This window comes from Plectrocnemia conspersa, unplaced genomic scaffold (genome assembly GCF_051122295.1).
Source record: "Plectrocnemia conspersa isolate PC_06_02 unplaced genomic scaffold, ASM5112229v1 ptg000005l, whole genome shotgun sequence".
Lineage (NCBI taxonomy): Eukaryota > Metazoa > Arthropoda > Insecta > Trichoptera > Polycentropodidae > Plectrocnemia > Plectrocnemia conspersa.
Genome location: NW_028277169.1, coordinates 8104366 through 8126019, shown reverse-complemented (window position 1 = coordinate 8126019; position 21654 = coordinate 8104366). Strand labels below are relative to the sequence as shown.

The 21654-nt window shown below is 32.3% G+C and overlaps 1 protein-coding gene across 1 annotated transcript; it reads right to left on the bottom strand.

The window, feature by feature from the left end:
* Nucleotides 1-11514: 11514 nt before the first annotated feature.
* LOC148234790 (uncharacterized) lies at nt 11515-20074 on the bottom strand. Its single transcript, XM_088186090.1, has 5 exons — nt 19997-20074; nt 19710-19927; nt 17633-17971; nt 17403-17560; nt 11515-13278 (listed from the first exon to the last, which is right to left on the bottom strand). Exons 2-5 carry the CDS (start codon nt 19918-19920, stop codon nt 12013-12015), a joined length of 1974 nt encoding a protein of 657 aa, XP_088042216.1. The 5' UTR covers nt 19921-19927; nt 19997-20074; the 3' UTR covers nt 11515-12012.
* Nucleotides 20075-21654: the final 1580 nt, after the last annotated feature.

Below are 21654 nucleotides of genomic sequence, written 5' to 3'. Positions count from 1 at the left end.
AGGGTTGAGGATCTCCTCCTATTTCTCCAATCTTATAAAACTAGAATACTGTCAAATGTAAAAAATTCAACTTTAACTTTCGTTCGTAACTTTTTACTTCCAAATTGAAATACACGCGAGTTCAACCCTGAACTCGCATTCAGTGGCGCTTACACCAAATCAACACAGACAACATCCTCTTAAGCATCAAATCTGGTTCAGTCAAGCAATTATATATGGTTTCTTCAATCAATTCAAATATTTGTTTTATTTGTAATAATTTTTAAACCGAATACCTGTGAATTTCGACAAAAACTATGCGTGTTATATCCACATAATCTGCATTCATAAATTATTTCAATGCACGTGAAAATAAACTGTGTTTTTATTACACTAATGAATGTTACAATCGCTTTTTATAGTGTGAAATTGCAACATTTTAGTGTTCCAACGCACAACGTTTTTACAGGCCACTCGTTACTTTAATATTAACGCGGTCGGCCATTTTGTTTTATCTTCTGCTACCATCTGGCGAACGTCCGACGTATTGCTTTTGTGCTGACTTTGCGAAGCGCGAAGAATCCAATGATTGTATTACGTTCTTATATTATTATATCAAAAATATTGCGTGCTTTTTTGTATTATTTCATTTTGTTTCAGCTCGTTTTGAAACAGCACTGCGATGAAAAACAGAATGCTTGATAAGCGCAAATTGGAAAAGCAAAGTCGTTTTTCAAAACGGGATAAGTAAATATTGAACTAACTAATGTACTGATATAAAAAAATAAGTTTATATTTAATATATTTTTATCAATTTAATGTGTACAAAATAGTTATATATTATGCTTATATTTTCAGTCAAATAACGAATCTCAAACGTGTAACTCCTTTTAAAGTCCATTATACTCATCTGATTAGTGAAAATTGTCAGAAAGCACGGACGTAAAAAGTGAATCATAGCATGAAAGACGAATACCCTTTAAAATAAAATAACATAAATATAAATTATAGTGGGTTAGTAGTTGTAGCATATTATTGTAGACGAGAGTGCAATTCTGTTATTTCTACACAATATTTTTAATGTGTTTCAGTATTAGGAAGTATCGGTACTACTGGTATTAAATCCTTCTACAGACAAGTATGAGAAACGAATAAAGAAAATCCTTAATAGACATAATTTTTATTTACACTTTACTCTTAAAATAATACCTGATAAACGTAAGTAGTTTTCATTATAAATAAGCGGTTGAAAAAAAACATTAAAAATATTGACATGGCTTGTTGTTGGCAACATTTTATTCAACAAAAACAACTATCAAAAATATTTGTGTAGTATTATGTATCATAGTATTTACCATAAAAATATTGTCATTACATGGCCTAGTTAATTTTGCACATCTCAAATTACAAAATATGGCATTGTTCCAGTTTACATACGTTCGGGTAAATGGGAGGGGACCAACGACCCTACTCGTCCCCAACTCTTAACTATCACTGTTAATTTATAGCGAAACTGGAATCTATTTTTTATCTTCTAAATATCTTAATCAAGTATTTTAACGGCTAAATATTTGTTATGCTGATATCATGGCAATATTTTCTGAGACCGTTGATGAGCTTCAAAGACTCCTGAATAGTGTAAATAAAGAATTTATGAAAAGGGCTAACAGTATGGTTATAAACAATATAGAATTGTGAACCTGGGTAGTTGAGTAAATGCCAAAATGGATTTAAAATTTAAAACTGCTCTCACAAACATACCAAAATTAAATGTCTATTGTAATAAATACTATGTCTGATCATGCAAGCGCGAAGCAAAGCAATAAAACATATCTTAAACTAGCATTATTCTCGCCTCTTCTGATTTTAAACCGCAGATGACCGAAATTTAAAAATTAAATCAATTTTTTATGCAAAAATCAAGCCACTAATAAAATAATTTTTATTGATGTAACTCGGTGTTGCGCGAAAATCACGCGGCATAAAATGACCCGTCGATTAAGTGGTAAATGAATTTTGTTTCAGATTGCATTTTAATATTGTCTAGTTTAACGGAATATGTATGACTTGTTTAACCTGTATATTGCAATATTGTAAATATCAAGGGTCTTCAAAATAATCATGGGAAACCACAGTAGATTAGACAAAATATATTCAATAAGCTTATGTAACTATAGTATTAACTAAAGCAAAGTTACTAGGAAATATAATGTAAGTAATCATTACATAATGCTTGGATGCTTAAAAGATTTATCAATGTCAGAAAATAGTACTTCTGTGTTTTATGTCTCTGAGGTTTAGTTTGTTAGTAGATAATATTTTTTGTGAATTAATTATCAGATAGCCTTTTCCATAGCATACATTTTTCTAACAGTATAATATTGAATTACAGTGTAATGGTTTAATGGTATTACTGTGTCCGGCGAGCGCATTTTATAGTTTACAGCCCTGCACGATGGCGTCCAGGATTGATGCACTTTTTATTAGAGCCAAGCCACTGTACGTTATCCGAGGGATGGCGACATCACAAAGCACTCAGTGGCATCACAGAGTTTTATCCGTTTTCTTGGCTCTCCAGCGCGGAAAATCCGCGGCACATCTCGCGAATGGAAAAAATCTCTAAACTCCGCCCCAGGGTGATGTTTGTTCGGGATTGACGCTTTTACGAGCCAATTCGCCGCCAATTAATTTTGGACAACGATCCGGATACTGTATTTACGGAGCCCTCATCCCTGCGGGTGTAATTTGCTTCGGTAATGGCCCAGAGAAAATTATTGCAACTTACAAAAAGTTACACGCAACCCAGATTCAAATCGATATGTTAGTTAACATTATAATAATCCTGTTATTCCTTTGTATATGTACGAGCACAACGTATAATAACAACACTAGAATATTTTACTACAGATATAAGAATTGAGAGTATTATTGGCGAACTCAACAAATGCATGTTTTGAGTCATCAACGTGAAGTCTATCATATAATGGGCTCATTAAACCGCATGTTTTTAACGAAACTACAATAAAGGACTAATTGGTAAGCAATTTAATTTTCATTATTATAATTTGGAGTAGAACAATGAAACATAAATGTAACGTAAAGCATTTATTTCTGTCGTTCGAATTTCGCGCGATTAAAGTGAACGTTGCGTCACTCGTAGTAGATATTTTAAAAAATCCCAGGAGTCGAAATTAAAAATTCATAGAATCAGAGAAATTTCCGGGAACCATAAATTTTAACCCTTTTGCTGCTACGATGTTTTTTAAAATCCTAGCATTTATAATTATTTTTGGAAAAAAAAATTATTTATTAACATACTTTATTGTGCGTGCGTTCAGTGCCGTTAAGTACGCATGGAACGAAACTTTGTTTGCTCTATTTCTCTCTTGTTTGATCGCGCGAGACAGTTTTTGATTTATTTTTAGCAGTAATAAATAAAAAAATTAATACACAATCAGTACCAGAATATTGTTTTATAATTTAAATAAATGTTGACGCTTCGTTAATTCGAAGCGAATAATCTGTTTCCTGAACATAAAAATATTTTTTTAGAAATTTTACCCTACTACTCTTAATTTGAATCACGATACATATAGAACTTTTCTCTCTACCTCTCGCTCAGTTCATTACCAACGTTGATCATCTATCCAAATAAAGTGATACTCGCTTATCCGTGAAATTGAACTAGCTGTTAAATTTAATTGCTTATTTTACCCCTTTTTATAAATATAAATAGTATACTACAACTATACTGTTTTCAATATATAATCAATGTAAAAGTAACATTTTAAAATGACTTTTAAATAAATACGATTAGGAGTTCTAATATCACTGTAACTGTCTTAATATTTATGTGAATAATTAAAACTGTTAATGCAACATAATAAATAAAAACACATATAAAATCTCATTTAGAGTACTGTCCAATATATTAATTTTTAAGCGTTTTGCGCCCACACTCCAGAGGCGCTGATGTTTGCTAAAGCCAAGAGCCGCGAATCAGATTTTCGTGTCTACCATGTCGGTGGTTCACCACTTTAGTTCCCGCCCTCCAGGAGACGCTGTTGTAGTGGAAGCCAGGAATAGTGAATATTACAGACGAACTCTCCGAAAATAATACAACTGTACGTTGTTCTGATGACTGGTTAATGCTCTTTATTTATTTTAATTTAATGATAATTAATTATTAATGAACAATACGTGTAAATAATTAATTACATACAGTTTAATTAATTTGTTTATAAAATATATTCGTTGCTACTATGCGAATTTATTTTTAATAAAATAATGTGTAGTTAATTTATTGGTTCATTTTATTTTTAAGCGGATATTTTATGTTATAAATTAAGGTCTTTAGCTGCAGCGATATATTTTTAAATTGCTTTCTTATTTTATTTTTTAATATAATATAATTGATTATGACCGGATTTTATTTTATTAGGAATATATTTACATGTTTAATAATAGAGATGAAATAATTTATGCAAATACTATATTTGCGTTAACACAGTCAGTTCGAGAGCTATCCGTTTCATCATTACTCATAATTTAAAAAGAGATGACAAGTTTGGATTTACGTCTCTACTATTAGCTCTAAAGCACACGATACGGATATGTTTTTTACTTTACATTTATACATGTTCATAAATAAACTGGAGTAATGATAAGTATAATATATCATACGTATTTCCGTATTGTATGCTTTAGAGGGGCGAAACCCTAAACTTGCCATCTCTTTCATAAGTATGAATAATAATAAATGGATAGCTCTCGAACTGACTGTTGTAACGCAAATAGAGTATAGTATTAAATTAACTAATTTAATGTTTTAGTGGTACATATTCGACTTTCTATGTAGCTTTTAAACAGGGACGTAATTTTAGCTTTTTCCAGGGGAGGGGGCAAAAGTTGGCCATTCAGTGCTCGTTTTTTTAATATTTCAAACTTCAAAAAATAAAGTTTAGTCTATAAACAACTAATTAACACCATTTTAACATATGCCTGTACGTTGTGGAGTAACACCAGTAATACTTATTTTTTAAATTACAAGTCATTTAAAATAAAGCTATAAAAATAATATTTAATACACGTTAAAAAAATCAAATACCAACAATTAAAAAACATTCATTTTTATACCAGAAAATAATATAAAAATATCACGCAAAACCACACTAATCTCGTGTAACTGTGACTACAGTAAAAACAACCTTAAATTTAAATACAAGCACATTTTGCTTTAGAATCTAAATACAACGTATAAATAATTCCAGTTCTCCTATGAAATGTACTCAAATTATCATTTAATTTATTGTTTTTTTTTTGTTTTAAAAAACAAACAGAATATAAAAAAATTTACTCTCGCATCAGTGTCATGCAAGTAATAAAAAAAGTAATCCTGAATCGATTCGCTTTCGACATTAAAATCCCTAGTTAAAAAAACAGAACTTCCAAGTCCAAACACAGCATCAAAATCGCCCCGATCCAACTCGTCTACGGGAGAATTATATCTGGCAACAATTGTTCAAATTTATTTTATTTTTAATTTAAAAATAAACATGTCCCTATGACAAAAATTGATAATTTTGTAAAATTTAGGCGTTTAATGAGCTTTTTATGTGGCATTGCAATATCTCAAACGTGCTTTGTTTTGTATGTATTTTATCGGCTCTTATAATACTAGTTTATTTTTTTAATATTCTTTAACGGTTAATATAATATTTACGTATTTAAATTTATAACATAAAAGGCGTTACGACTTTGGGAATAATAATTTAACTGCAGTCAATAAATAATCTATTTTTTCCTTCGAAAAATAGCTTCTGCTGCGAGAATATTATTTGGTTCAAACATCTACTAATGCGCTATCTGTTTTTTAGGCCATTCTGTATATCTAGAATTAGTTTCACCTACATTGTGAGAGCGTTCAAACAGGAACTAGGTTTTATATATCATTTATACATCTGCGAACGAATAGAGTGTAGCGAATGTTGGATAACTGGTTTTTTCCCTATACGAGCGAAAAAGTGTTCTGTGTTAATTATGCATTTCGAGTCGATGAGTTGCAACTGAAAAAAAACGTTTCAATGACCATTTCTGCTAACGGCGAAATGGAGTGCGCGCGAAAATCGAGTGCACTTGTTAATATTCAGCAAATAGCTCAATTTGTTGAGTTTTCCGTCTACATTGTTTGGAAATATTATTTTTAATTTTCAGTGGAATTTTAATAAGATTTTTATAAGAATATATTTTTCAACTATGGAGCAAGATATTCCTCATAATGATTTAGCACTTTTAGCGTGGCCATAGCAATATGAAAAAGAGAGAGCGTTCAGGTCGCACACTTCAGACTGCGTGTCATGATCTATCGGTCTTAAGCCGAGTAATCCGATTAGAAATTCCATCCGGCTGAACCAATATCTCACGTCGAACAAACTCGCCGTTCTATTCGTCAAAACGATAAACTTGAGCGGTATGCAAGAAGAACGCAGGTAACGACCGCCATTACTCGTAGCCAGAATGCACGCAGCAGTATACGACCGTGTCGAGAGAAGTAATGTTGTTCTGGTAAGCTAGTTTATTAGCGGGATTATAACATTCCAAACAACCGCAGCACTTTATGAGGGTGCTCTTAAAGTATGTCGCAGATAAACTTCCCTAGATTTACTTAGTTAAACCTCCGTTTTCCTCGGCCGTGTACGTGCCTTTTTATTTCGCCCCAGGATCGTGTGATAATTGAAAAGCTTTCTAAATAAAATATAAACCTGGACCACAAACTTAACGTTGCGTAATACGAGTTTCACTATTATTCTCTTCCGTGTCGTTCTTAAACATACTTCGTAGTCTTGGGGCTTACTTTCATCGTGTCAGTATCACGTTTTCACCGGTGGTGTTGTAAGATCGGCGCGTGCTAATTGGTACTTTACCTTAATATTAGTTGTCACCGGAGAGTCTCATCCATGATGAAAAATGCAGAATTATTGTCGGCTTGGGTGCATTTGAGTAATGCAAATCGAAACTGAAATCCCATTGCCCCTTAAATAAATGCGTTAAAGCGGATACTGAGGAGCAGTTACAATTAAAGTTGATAAAAACCACGCAATATCACTCGCCTTTGCTTCCATATACAATGATTTAATAGTAAAATGTTATGAATTAATGTTTATTATTTTAAAATGTCTGTATTAATTTAAATAAAAATATATTATTTTTATTTAATATTGTGGAACTGATTTATTAAATACATCATATTTTATAATATGTGTAACTGCAAATTTAATATTAATATTTAACTCTTATAAAAGTGATCCTATAAAAAAATTTATTTAAAAAATGTGTAGTCCAAAAGATATGTTTAAATTTTATACAGGAACGTCATTTCAGATATATCTAAGTGGGGTTCCTATTTAAAATCCACGTCAAAAGCAATAAAATCGTGCCGTCGCAGGGGAACGCTCAGTTGTCTACTGATAATCGAATAAAGCATATCTAAACCGAATTTGTACCAATAGGATAGCAAAAAGATATTAGAGAACAACATATAATTTCAATGGCTTCCATCAGATAAATTATATTTTCTCTAGTGTAGATATATTTGTACTTCACTAGTGAAAATATAACTTTACTTAAGAATACATACACAGAGAAATCTCAGTATAGCGAATCTCACAGGACCGAAGAAAAACATTCATTATATTGAATGTAAGAAAGATGATATATTTATATTTTATTTTTGATTACCATATTACTACAGCAGCAAAATAACCTCTTACAAGATTGACAGATCGTTTTTTATCCATTTTTAAGGATACTGTAATGAACATAATACAATTTGTTAAAAAAATGTTTTATAAAAAAAGTTTGAGGGTCGGCGAAACACCTTGAATGTCGCTTGTGAACACGTCCGGTACGCGCATTCCCATAAAGCATGCATTAGGGCGCCATGTCGACTTAGAGGCACCTCGCTGCCGCTCGCGCCAACTTTTACTATAGAATCAAACAACCTAACCTTTTTTTAATGATATTGTACTGATTTGTTCTCATTTCGGTATATCTTGTAATTGTCCAGCATCATCCAATCTATGACCAACTGATCCCGCGATCGCAGCGGCGTATGAAGCGACGCCTGTGAGTATTTGTGGAACTGATTTAGGCGCCGCACAGTGTACGATTTGACCAATCTAGCTGGACAAAACTCAGAATCAGACTTATAGGATTTTAAATGGTCTCAAATTACAATTTAGAGATGTGGCAGCAAATAAAACACAATTTTGTTAATCCTACTAAATTTATTTGGATCGTAACAAAGTTTTTATGTGAGCAAAATGTTTTATGCTGCTTTTCTTAGGCAGTTTTCGTAACAAATAAATGTAAGGATCAGACGACATTAATAAATATTTAAATAAATCATAATTTGTGCGAACACGAGAAGTTTTTAATGTGTGACCTAATCTGACCTTCCTAATTTCTTTGTTTTTGCCCTTTGAAGCCTCTTCAGACATTTGTTCTTTTATTTCTGCTCCGTGTATCAGGATCTTATGCAATGTAGCTCCCATGTTTTACCACGGGTATAGGATGATATATAAGTCTCGTGTTTCCAAACAATATTGTTTAAATTTGTCCGGGTCCATTTTATAGCCAGACGCTATGACTGTAAGAATAGTAGATAAATTAAATTTTTTTTGATACTGGTGATACGAGCCGTTGCTTTAAAATCGTGAAAAACGCCCTTGCGGTGTTCCCATCGTTGCTCGTACAAAACCTGGTTTAACTTTGTCTACTAGTAGACTGACTTCTTTGAATTTACCCTTTATTTCATCCTTCTTCTTCAGCATACATTTGCACAGTGAAATTGTTTGCAATAAATAAAGCCAACGCTTCTTCCGGGGTGTAAGACCGTTGTTCTTTTTTCACGCTAATTCGTCTCCGAGCTTTTTTATAACCAATAGCTCGTTTTGGTAAAACTGTCTCATTTTCCACTGGCTCGCACACTTAATTGTGCAGCAAAAGATAGCTGTGCATCGTTATATTTTTCCAATTGAACTTTGCGCTTTTTCGTTTTTGTACAACTATCTTGAAAACGCTTTTTTGGTCTACCAATACTGAAACTTGGTCTCGGTGACTATTCGTGGAACATATAAAACACTAATTCTTAATTTAACCTTTTTTCATAGACACTTAAAAATAAGTCTAATCGTACGAAGCCATTTCACACGAATCTTCTCATATTCTTTTTTCAGAAAGGTCCATAAGGGCTTCTCCTGATCTTGTGTAAGGAGCAAATCAACAAATCTTGACTTTACAAACATAATATCTTTGTTTAATCTACCTTTGGAAGGGATAGAACGCCAAAAGTCAAATAATGACTTTCGTGAAATTTGGGCACTTATAATGAAACAAATTAAAAATCTTTAGAATCGCACATAATCGCACAAAATAATTATGTTCTTAAAAAACTATAATGATGCGAGAATACGTTTAGAGCTTTGTCATGCCTTGACTCAACTTGACTACATACTTTAAGACCATCCAAAGTTAATTTTTGTGTTTTTTTTGTTGTTTTGAAAATGGTATATTTTAAGACAGTATTCCTAAGTATTCACGAATATTTTGGTGGATTAAAATGCAATGATATATTGATAATTACCTCTAGTTGAAGAATCCATCACTAAAAAGTACTTAAATCACACAAAACACAGTAAGACAAGCACAAACGTCAATGTTCACAGCTGCACTAAGCGGCTAATCGCGGCTACCTAGATCCAAAACGGTAACTTTGCCCATTTTTATTGAAGGGATCGCGACTCAAAAACTGTTATGGAGTACGTTACCGGTTGTAGGGAACATTCAAGGGTATGGTAATATTAAAAAAAGCAATATCTGAACATTATAATTTTAGACTTTTGTCCACCTAGATTAGTCAAATCGTATACTGTGCGCCGGCGTGAAACGTCATCGTGACGTCACTGTGGCGCTCTAACGCGTGTATATTGGGAATTCGCGTCCGGTATACGCCAAGTCAAGGACGAACTGAATTCAGAGAAATATTGTTGCATATTGTAACGTCATTCTTAAATTCTGATTAAAATATTTTGTTGTACTGAGATCAGTCTTCGTTACGATGAAAACATTTTATATGAAAGTTTTTCGGGGACAAATTGAAGATTCGTTATATTGGGAATTTCGTTATTTCGGTATTCGTTACAAAGAGATTACGTTTCAAAATAGGTTTGCAACTTAACTAAATATTAATAAAACAAAAAAATACCAAAATTGTTTGCCATTTCGTGCCATTGACAGGCCCAAAGCGGCCTGTCAATAGCAGCCTTCCATTTATCCCTTTGAAGTTTATCCTTGGGAAATCTGAAATTAAAACAGCGATATTTCAGAAAAACGCAGTTCACACAAAATCCGTGTCAAAAATGTGTTTTAATTTTTCTAAATATTTCACCGATGATATTTTTAATATAATTAATTTTTAATGTGGTAATAAATCCGGGATAAAAAACTTTTATTTATTTGTATTTGGAGATTTCATTGAATAAACATATATATTAAAAATAAATTCGTGTATTTTAAACATCGGTTAAGTACGGCCCTGTCAAATGTATGGAGTGACGCTTAAAAAAACATTTATTTTGATTAGGTAAAACGTATTAATTTGCGCTTACTGAAAAATTATGCCATTTTTATTCTTTGCTAGTTTTTTACTATGACTTTTACACCCTATAACTGAACAGTCCTCCATAATATTTAATACATAACTAAATTTTGCAAAATAAAATGTGGAGATCCGTCGCACACGGCGTGACGTAGCTTACTTTTCACCGCGAACGCCGCTTCTATATATTCTCTGCTCTGTGTTTTACGCCTTCGTAAAACATTCGTAAATATAATGTTTGGCGGCGTATCTACTATGACCGAAATTCGCAGAATTCGTTCGTTGAACGAAACAAAATATTGAAAAATCCCACCCTTTATTAAAGTTAAAAGCTTATCTCAAAAACAGGTGTGCGTCACAAATTTTTGTCAAGTCTACGACGCAAAGATTTCATTAAGTTCAATAATTCTATCGCGATTAATTTATTTCTAGTTATTTAATTTATATGTAAATCCGCATAAAACATACGCCAATGTGGATTTTTATATACATATATCAAATTCGTTGCAACCATTATTAGCTATTGTATAGATTCTTAATTAATTCAGTTGCATCTGATCTTAATTCTGATGATTTAAAATAGCTAAAATGACATCCCTGATAGAAAAGTATACAAAATAATAAATTAACCATTTTCTTTTTAATTAATGATTAATTAAAATAATTATTACTAACCAATGATTATTTAATTCCCCCACCCCCCAAATGATATCCATGGTTTTATGATCTTAAAAAATCATCATTATGAATGAAACTTTCACAAAAGTTACGTCTCATACATCCCTTAGTCTTTATTTATATTTAATTTAAAACACTAATATGAAATTGTTCAGAACTTCAAAGTCAAACATATGTTGCAAAGCAAATAAAAAACGTTATTAACTGTTAAAACAAATTTAATTTCCTTAGAGTTTCTTCAGGAATAAACTTGCTATTTATTAAAAGTAATATTGAACAAATACCAAACTTTATTATGTATACACACTTTGGTCAACAAACTTGTTTGGGTTCCTTATAAATTTATTCACACAGAACTTTAAAATAATATCATCAAATAATACTTATGAACATGAAACATTTTCAATAGTTTATGTAAATAATCATGTATACAAAATATAAACATAAAAAAATATTACAAAAATACACACACAGTACGAGAATCAACTCATTACACCCTCGTGTTTATCATTGTACTTTACACAACTTGAGTTTTGTAATTTGGTTAAGAACATTAAACTTTACTCGTGAGCTTTTAGATAAACACACAAGGGTAACTTGATAAAATATTACCCGAGATTTTTTAATAAACTCATTAAAATAAGTACAAAAATATAAGCTTTGTCAATAAATTATAATAGACACACAGCCTAAGTACATCAATCTGAAGAATCTGTCTGAGATTCTTCATCGTTATCAGATTCGGTATCGTCAATAATATGCGATAAAGGTAATTCGTCGATCAAGCCTTGAACTAAACAATCCAACAACTTGAATTTATCTTCCTCGGCAATCGTCTCTTGAATGAAACATTTCCAACGATCCGGTGTGACTTTTTCGATAGCTGCGCTAATAACACTTTCAATATCTTTAATGTCATTATTCATTCTAAACGATAATATATGATCTTCGATCTCTCGCCACGCTAAACCGAAAGCATTGAGTTCTCCATGAAAGAGTGGCAATCTAAGCACTGTTCTATTCGTTCTACTCGCCGCATCGTCCACTATATAATTGCCAATCTTCGATCTGTACTTTTCGACAACTTGAAACAATTGCATCTTAAGCATCGTCGAATCCACAACTTCCCCTCTGTCTTCCAACCACGTCGTAATATCTTCTTTATTCCAAGTTTCATTCGGAAATCTCTCGTCGCTCAATTCCAACTTTGTGCAATGACCCGGAGCTAAATCCATAACTATGACACTATTTTCATCCAGCAACGGTAGAATACTTTGAAACCAGGCCGTAAATCTTTTACTATTTCTATCATCTAAATAATCGCCTAATTTTTTCTTCGACTCGAAACACTCAAGTCCGCTACGGACAAAACCATTTACACTTCCGATGTGAAAGATTGTTACGTTAGATTTTCTATTGCTAATTTTACTTTTACCGTCGGAACAAATACAAGTTTCATCTAAATAGTATATCGTACGACCGTCTCGTCTATATCCATCAATGTCTTTGAGAAACTTTCTGCGACTGTACACCAATTCCTTTCGTTCCGTTATAATCTTATATTTTCTCGTTTTAGTGTATTCAAAATTGAGTTGTTTTAACAAGCGATGGAAGGTCGTGCGTTTAAAATTAGGTAAATTTTCTTCTTTGTTCACAGCGTCAAATATTTCTAAAAATGTCGGTAAACAACGGTAATAATAAAATGAGTACACCTTTTTTCTAACATCAATTCTGACTTTGTTAGATATCTTATTCAACATAGATGTTCTAAATCTGGTCTTATTCGGAGCTTTAATCACGCCAGTTCTTCTGTATACCATTAGAGTGTTTCTGATAGTGGAAGATCCGACTCCGGTCCATTCTGACAAAAGTTCCACAATATCCTTCTGAAATAACTCAGGATTGTCCAATTTCAATTTTTTGTACAAGTCAATGATCATTTCACGTTCGAATTTGTCGACCCCCTTGAACAAAAAAGTCAAAATTAATAATTATTTTTTTAATTTCTGCAAATATCATTTTTAATACAAGTTTTAATATAAATCATATAACGGCTCACAATCAATAAATGTAACTAATCAAGAACGATCTTTTTAAATTACCATTACAATATTCATCCAGGCGAATAGAAAAATCTAATTCTGATCTCTCAGACTCGATATAAATTAAAAAACACTAGAGTTCATAAGGAATATGAAACCAAGTCTTTCCGGTATTAGTCATGGTTTACCTCTGACCGTCCACTACCGAGACTTTCTGCGAGTGCTTTTATTACATACAGCTAAAGTGCTAGCCATAAACTAAAATATTTGGCTAAAATCATCGATCAGGAATGCCATTACAAATGTATCACGAATGCAATATGTTTGAAAAACAACTACAGATTGTACTATGTACAAATAGGCACACCCAGAACATTAATTGGTTGTGGCAATAAAAGTGGGCGAGCCCTAAATCTCCCTCGGGAGGGGTCATTGGTAGGGATTTCAATAATACCGGTATTACAGAGAGAGAAAACAGTCAATACCGGTATTACCAGTATTGACATTATCATTATTATATTAAATGATTAAAAATATAATCTGAGTACCACTCGCATGATTCACCGTGTTTATTGATTAGCAAAATTAAAGCATTCAAATACCCCGGTAACTATGGATTCGATATATTTCATATTTTAATTTAACATTTAAATTAAATAAAAAAATATTTTCGAAAATTCGGGCGCCAAATTCTAGGACATCGTCTTTCATCGACCGCTTCTTGGTGCCACCTAAATTTTATATTACTTATTACTTTTTGGCAGTTACGATTATCCGATAGAATCTTGTGAGAAAGGAGTGCGTAGAAAATCGTAAATCTGTTTAAAAAAATGCAATTTATGTGTGATTTATTAATAAAATTTTAATCACTGCTCATTTAATATTTATTTTAGAATATCGCAATTATATTTATTTTCGAAAGATTTTTCTCTTGTAGGTATACTTATTTATTTCTACTCATGTTAAAAGTAACATTAATTAAATCTGAGTTATAAATGTGTAAGTAAATATTATAGAATAAAATACGTAAATACTGCATAACCCTTTTAGTACCAGACAATTTGGCCTAACATATGCAAAAACTTTTTTTGAAGAAAATCATTTTACAAATACGTATTTTTTTAAATATATTATAGACATAATTATTGCTATTATTTACCGACAGTGTTTAATGAAGCATATTCCGTGGACTACCCGGGTAAAAATATGTCAATATCTGCTTTTGTTTTCACTTCGCCAGCCATCCCTATCATAAAAAAATTGCACGGTCATTTCTCTGTTACATAACAGAATTACTAGGAACTGCTAGGTATCGTTAGATATGCATGAGATAAAGCAAATGTATTCCTTTTATGTTGACACGTTGCACATATACAAAAATATCGAAAATGTTGAATTGAATTTTAACAATTTACAGCGAAATATCGACTGATGGGAATTTTTGCAAAGGTAGGGTGGGCTGATATTACGGCCCTCTTGGATTAAAAGGGATAATATTATTCTACTTTAATATCCTACTCCAATAAAACTACTTGGGTTTGTGGAGGATCTTATTCTTGAAACTCGCATTAATGACTGTGACCAAAAATGATCATTCATCAATACGGATAAACTAGACAATAGTGTAAAGGATGGGACCACACAAAGGCCCTCATTACGACTAGATAAAAGGGTTTCATATAAAGAACATCCAGTATTTCCGGTATAATGAATATTTCTTCGTTACGAAACGGTCACGGGAAACAATATATCACCGAAAGACAAAAATCATCGTATGGCCACAATATTAAGCAATTCGGCCTTGGAAATATCCATCATGCAAATGTCACTTTCTAAGGGCGTATACATATTTCGTTAATCTAAGAAACGAGTGCAACAATTGGCTGGATTGTGATTCGTCAGCGAGTTTTGCAACCCTTAATACTTAAGGCTGGTCTCCAATGGAGACTTAGCAGATTCGGCCTGCCTGGCAGACGCGCCCCCACCGGCAGAGAAGTGAAGATATGTCCTGAGACTCCCGAACACGATCATCACAGCAAGAGGAACTGACCTTTAATACACTGTCGCTGCCACGTCTACAAGACCTCTAAGGATCTTCAACGGAACATCATCCCTCCGCCAGCTTCTCCACCACTGTTCGGAGAAAACGATACTCGCCTATCATAGTAACTCACAATATATGTAATATAATCTAATAAATTATTACTAATTCCACCTGTGTCTTACTGGCTGCAAAGTCACATGCCTTAGGGTTAAAAATCTTAAATATGAATCCCCTACATTGAGCATCATTTTATTCTGCGCTTTTGCTTTCAAGCATTATGGGCATCGTTGTTTTCAACAAATAAGATGTACGGATTTAAGTTTTTCTAGGCATGTGTATAGAAGACTGATACACAGGGCGCAAAAATAACTTCTACTTGGAGACTTACTACAGACGACACATCAAGACTTTGACCAAGCTCTCCAACTTGGACCTGCTGGCTACAAACTCAAATTTAAAAGGAGGCAAAGGAAGAACGATTTAAAAGTGAAAAATATTTCTAATTTAACATTGTTATTGAAGAGAGACAGTAGACACATGGTAGTCTTTTGTCTATATCGACCTTTACTTAACAAAAATAAGGTTTATTTGTGTGAAATACTAATAATGACCATAGCAAATATCAATTATTTTTCTACGTTTAATTTATATGGACTTTCTAGTCCCTATTCTTGAAGCATGTCAAAAGAAAACATTTTTTTTATTAATTCGATAATTTATAGTAGTGTATTACTTTATAAAACATCTTTGTTTTATCTGACAGCCATTTTTATTGTCGGCCTTTTCTCTGTAAACCTAATGGTCACCTCAGTCTAATCTTTATGTTCCCAAAAAACTAATTATAGCAATGAATTATATACTATAATAATAAAAACGATAATTGTGGCTGTTTCATCAATACATTAGAAAACGGACAGAATTTTACAATAAGCATACAGACTTTTGAAAAACAAAAATTTCTATATAAGCTTCGAAACTCATTTAGAAAAAGCACTAATGGCCTCGCATCGAAACATTGTTTGAACAGTTATTTGTAATTGTCGGACGATCGCCTCAATGGATTGAAGCTAGCTTTCACAAAAGATTTTTTTAAAGTGGAGTCAGGACTTAATGTGATTGGCTCTCAATTGGCATCGCCTCCTAATTGCCCAAGTTTCCTCTTTATAAAAAAAGTGACACTCAATGACGCCATCAATCACTAACAAGCGCTTAACAGACAGCATCCATTCTTTAACAATCAAATAACTTAACGACCACTTGACAAACACTCAAGACGATAATTTGACTTCGCCGCCTGTTACTGAAAATGAAATAATTTCTACGAGTGCTCGACTTTCAATACCGAAATTGAAAAAAAAAATTTAAACAGTAAATTTTAATTATTTTAAATTTATACTCTGAAGCATAAAACTTAGCTTTAAGTGAAGTAAATATATACATCTACTACATATCATAGTTTATAATAAGTTAGTAAAAAAAGACTCATTACAACTAACATTGAAAGGCCAAAAGATTAAACAGGTTTTTTTTCTGGACTATCGTTATCAGTGGACGACAGAATTTTCCGTTTTTAATAGCCCATATGTAAACTTCGGACATTATTCAGTGTTTCGAAATTAAATTTTAACTAGTGAGATCACTTAATACTTGAAGCGCCGGATTCTGATTAACAAGCTTTTTGGGGACCCGATCGTACAACTGGAAATGTGTTAACACAACACTCTTACTAACATCTTCGAATATTTTAGGACCCCAAAATGGACTAATTTAATTTTAGATAATATATTCTTCTAACAGATGTCGTTATTATAATTCTTTCCATACAAAATTAAATAATTAAAAAATAATAAGTGGTTCGAGTTTTTGTTAAAAAACTTATTCTCGAATATCCTTATATATTATCCTAAATAGGTTTATATAAATGTCATGAAATAGAGTACGTTTTTAAATATATGGTGTTATAAAAATGAACGACATATTTGTAGATCAAAAAATATCTTACATTTTCTTCCGGATTATTCATCGATCCCCATTCATCGGTAATGTTGTCTAAAAGACATTGATCAGACACGCTAATAGGGGCGTCTTGTTCCATTTCCACGTTTTGTTTTATAGCTGCTTCCGTGACATCGGTCTCTTTATGGTGGATGATATTATCATCTGCAATATAAAAAACATTATAGAAACTTCTTCAAATCGATTATACAATACATTAAATAAATTAATCCGTACCTTTATCTGATTTGACTTCGGTTCTTTGGGATTCGATAGCAACTGTGCGCTGCCTCTTTGTGGATTCTACGGGCGATTGATGAGAACGTTTCACAGGTGTTGAAACGGCAGCGGATTGATCAGATTGATCAGTCTTGGTGTTTGAATCTTGCTGTTTTAATAATACCAATGGTTGAGCAGTTACGGGTTTAGCTTGGTAACTGACTAAACTCTTTATTTGAAGTTGGTCAGCGGTGCTTAAGAATGACTGGAATTCAGACTGATCGATGTTCACGACACCTCGGTACACGAACTGTAGGAGCGAGTTCAGCACTTTAAAGCTAACGTTGTTCAAGAACACTAAAAATCAAATAAAATTATGCATAATATCAATAGAAATAAGCAGTCAAAACAGTACAATATGCATTTAATATAAATTATAACAACTAAAATCATTGCTATTAAACTTTTGCATTATTAGATTGACAAGTTTGACCACTTAAATCACAGAATTTGATTTCCGGTTCATTGAATAGTTCCATCAATAGAATAGAATAGTGAAATAATCAATAATAAAATATTTAAAATTTAGAGAAAAGACTGAAACCCAATGTAAAACTGTTTTCTATACTTAATTTTAACGAATCTTACTATTAAATATAAATTAAAGAACTTAAAACGAATAAAAAAAATAGTTTGATCAAAAATTTATCGAATTTATCGAATTTTTCAATTTTTAATTCCAAAAAAATATTAATATCTACCCTACAAGAAAAAAATGTGGGAGTGGAAGCATGAGAAGGTTGAATTTCAAGCATAAGACCTAGCATATATATTCTACTACACTTTCATTCAATTGTGACTAAATCTAGATGCGACTTTGCACGACAGGAAGGGTGGCACTTACACACAGATTGAACCGCTGCAGTAGTATTTTTAATAAAAAGTTTATACTAGTTTACATATATACTAAATGATGACATATGCGAGTGAATGGTGGACGAGGCACCACCGACCGTTGTTTTCCTGTTGAGGTTCACCAAAAGAATGTGCTACCCTCCGCTGGCATAATGTCAATGTTACCCGAGTGCCGGTAACTTTTGGCCATAATAAATGAATAAATAAATAGGCCCCCATACGACACAAATCAAGTTTTTTCGTGTATTTTTTTAACACTAGTTTTACGGGCATAAACCCATCAATTTTATGGGTGTCATTAAAAATAGGTACAAAGTGAGCAGATTTTAAAAAATAAAAATTGAGTTAATATATTTGCATTGTTCAATTATAAAAAACCCAGAAAAAATACTGTTTGATACAATCAAATCAGAAACCCGTCAATTTGACGGGTTTCCAGACAGGTGCCATAAATCTAATGTTAAAACTTTTCTTTTATTTTTTATTTCATTATTTTTATTAATTTTCCACTAAGCAACATTTTTTTTATAAACTATATTCTCAAATTTTCTAAATTATTTTACTGTTAAATAACACACGTTCTTTAATGATTTAAGTACTGCAGTAAATTATTACGTTAATATAATTATATCTGGCTTTCAATACATATTTTTTGTAATCGAAAGATATTTGAGGCTATTTTACCCGCCTTACCTTTGGGTTATTATTCAAAAGGTAGTTAAAAAATACATTGGGTTTTTTTTTCATTAGATTTCACAATAACAATACTTGTTTACAATATAACAGAAAAAAAATACGCAATAGACTCATTTGTGATCCTTTGCAAGTCAGAGGTTCTCGAAAAAATATGTCGCTGAATATTTTTTATAATACCCATACAAACGTATCACGTACGTTCAGATGGGTAGGGCGGTTAATTTAATTCATTTAAGCATGCATTCATTTTGTATGCCAATGCACAGAAATATTTTTTATGTGATAATTAATTCGCATAAAGTGCAGTAAAGTATATGATTATAAAATAATGTAATTTCTTACAAATCAAAAAGTGCAAATCAGTGTTTTCAAACTGCCGATTTCTAATTTTCTTATAAACCAATTCATTGTTTGATGATTTCTAATGGCATTGTTTAAACCTCTACAAATATAATTATCATTATTTTGAATGGCAAATACTAACCGATGGGATGCTCCGTTGGATTGCTCTTGAACAAGTCTCTGAAGTAGGGCGAGCAGACCGATAAGACCACTTTATGAGCCTTCACCATCTGACCGTCCGCCGCCAGGGTGACGTCCACTAAGTCGCCTCTGGCGAACAGCTCCTCGAAACCCGCCGACATGTTGGCGTTGAAGTCGTTCCACTGCAGCGAAAAGCACTCGCTTGTTGCCATGCCGTGCCTGAATGATTTTTCAAACGATAAAACTAGCGACTCATTCAATAAGTGCATATGTACTGTCGAAACTCACCGATAACTTCCGGCTAACGCGACATGTCGAAACGTCAGCGTTGACAGCTGCGCATAGGTCCCGCGCACCTGTCAAAGCGACTGCCGCGCCACAGCGGGCAGCTGATGTACTACTAATTAATTCTCACAGCCGCCACCCATTTCCCATGGCCAAAACTTTTTATTTTTTAAAACAAGATGGCGTCGATACTTACTTCTATCTTATATACATACCTCAGCTTATCGGCAAAAATATGACCATTTGTATAAATTTATAAGTAAAAAGATGTTTTAAATATGTAATTCATCAGCAAGAAAGGTTATGGCCGATTTATAGATTGAGCAATTTAGGCCAAAAAAAATATTTTACATGTTCTCTGAATGACTAACTTTAATATAGCAGATGAAAATTAATAAAAAATGGGATTAAAATCAAAAATATTATGCCCTAACCTGCATACAATAAGATGTTCAAAAACGTAGATTCCCAAACTGAATAATGCAAAAACACCGATTATATATCAATATTTAATATAATATATTTATCTCTAATGCGCTAAGTTCAAAAATCCATATTTTATATAACATCATAACTGTACTAATAAATGACGCATTTCTACATCAACAATAAATTTATTAGCAAATTTACATAAAACAAAAAATAAATTATCAAACGGATATCTTCTCTATTGCGCGTAGTTTAAGGCACACTGAATGTTTATTTGTAGTCTTCCGCATAAAATCGTCCGCCGACGCCGACACGTTCATCAGTCTCAGGTCGCAACGTGAATCTTTTCAAACGTGTACACACAGTTATCTCATAAAGTATACAAAAAATGTTCATCATTTATTATTTTAGAAAACATAATTAAAACAACTTTGATAAATATATTTGGACTATTCTTTCCGGTGACGATAGGCCGACGCAAATATGTCGCCGCATGAGGCACTTCGAATGGCACTAATAAAAGCTAAATTACACGAGTTTCAGTTAACTAACCTATACCGACATTACGGCGACATAAATTCATCTTCGGTATGTTTCAGAAACGGTCGATCGTCATAAGAAAGATCTCGTATTAAACAAATCGATTACAACTTTGAACAATCACAGAATCATAATAAGGTACAGACAGAAAGGTATGCAAAACGTATACTCTCCATAACTATTTTTTTAAATATTTATTAATAAATCAAAATCATATATGTCAGAACAAATGAAACTAAAATGATATAATATATACATTTAGCACAATTATCCACAAAAAAATAATATATGTATATAAATATATATCATATATATATACTATATAATTTTTGAGGCCCATATTCATAGTGCGCAAAACCGAGAATAATTTTGATTGTAAATATTTTAGTCACGTATAATACCACACTACAAATGCAGACATATACAAACATTACAGAAGTTTCAAAACGTGAGAGAATATATGCAAAACGAAAAGAACAATAAATCAATCACAGTAAAAATAATAACAATGTTTTTAAAAAACTTTTGTAACGCGTCATTGTCGAGAAAGAGCTCCCTAAAGCCGGAAACTAATCGCCGAATCCCGCGCAGACGATTTTGAAGACAAATTACATAGGAAATCGGACGATACGCATATCAGCGCACACGATCGTCATCAAAGTATATAATATATGTATTTTTTTTATAAACAG

Bases quoted from the DNA above. Each gene is read 5' to 3' on its own strand.
- LOC148234790 (XM_088186090.1), bottom strand. From the start codon at position 19,920: ATGGCAACAAGCGAGTGCTTTTCGCTGCAGTGGAACGACTTCAACGCC. The intron at 17,972-19,709 runs GTTAGTATTTGC...TTTGATTTTTAG, and splicing joins TCCAACGGAGCATCCCATCG to TGTTCTTGAACAACGTTAGC. The intron at 13,279-17,402 runs GTAAGATATTTT...TTTTTGTTCAAG, and splicing joins TGAATAATCCGGAAGAAAAT to GGGGTCGACAAATTCGAACG.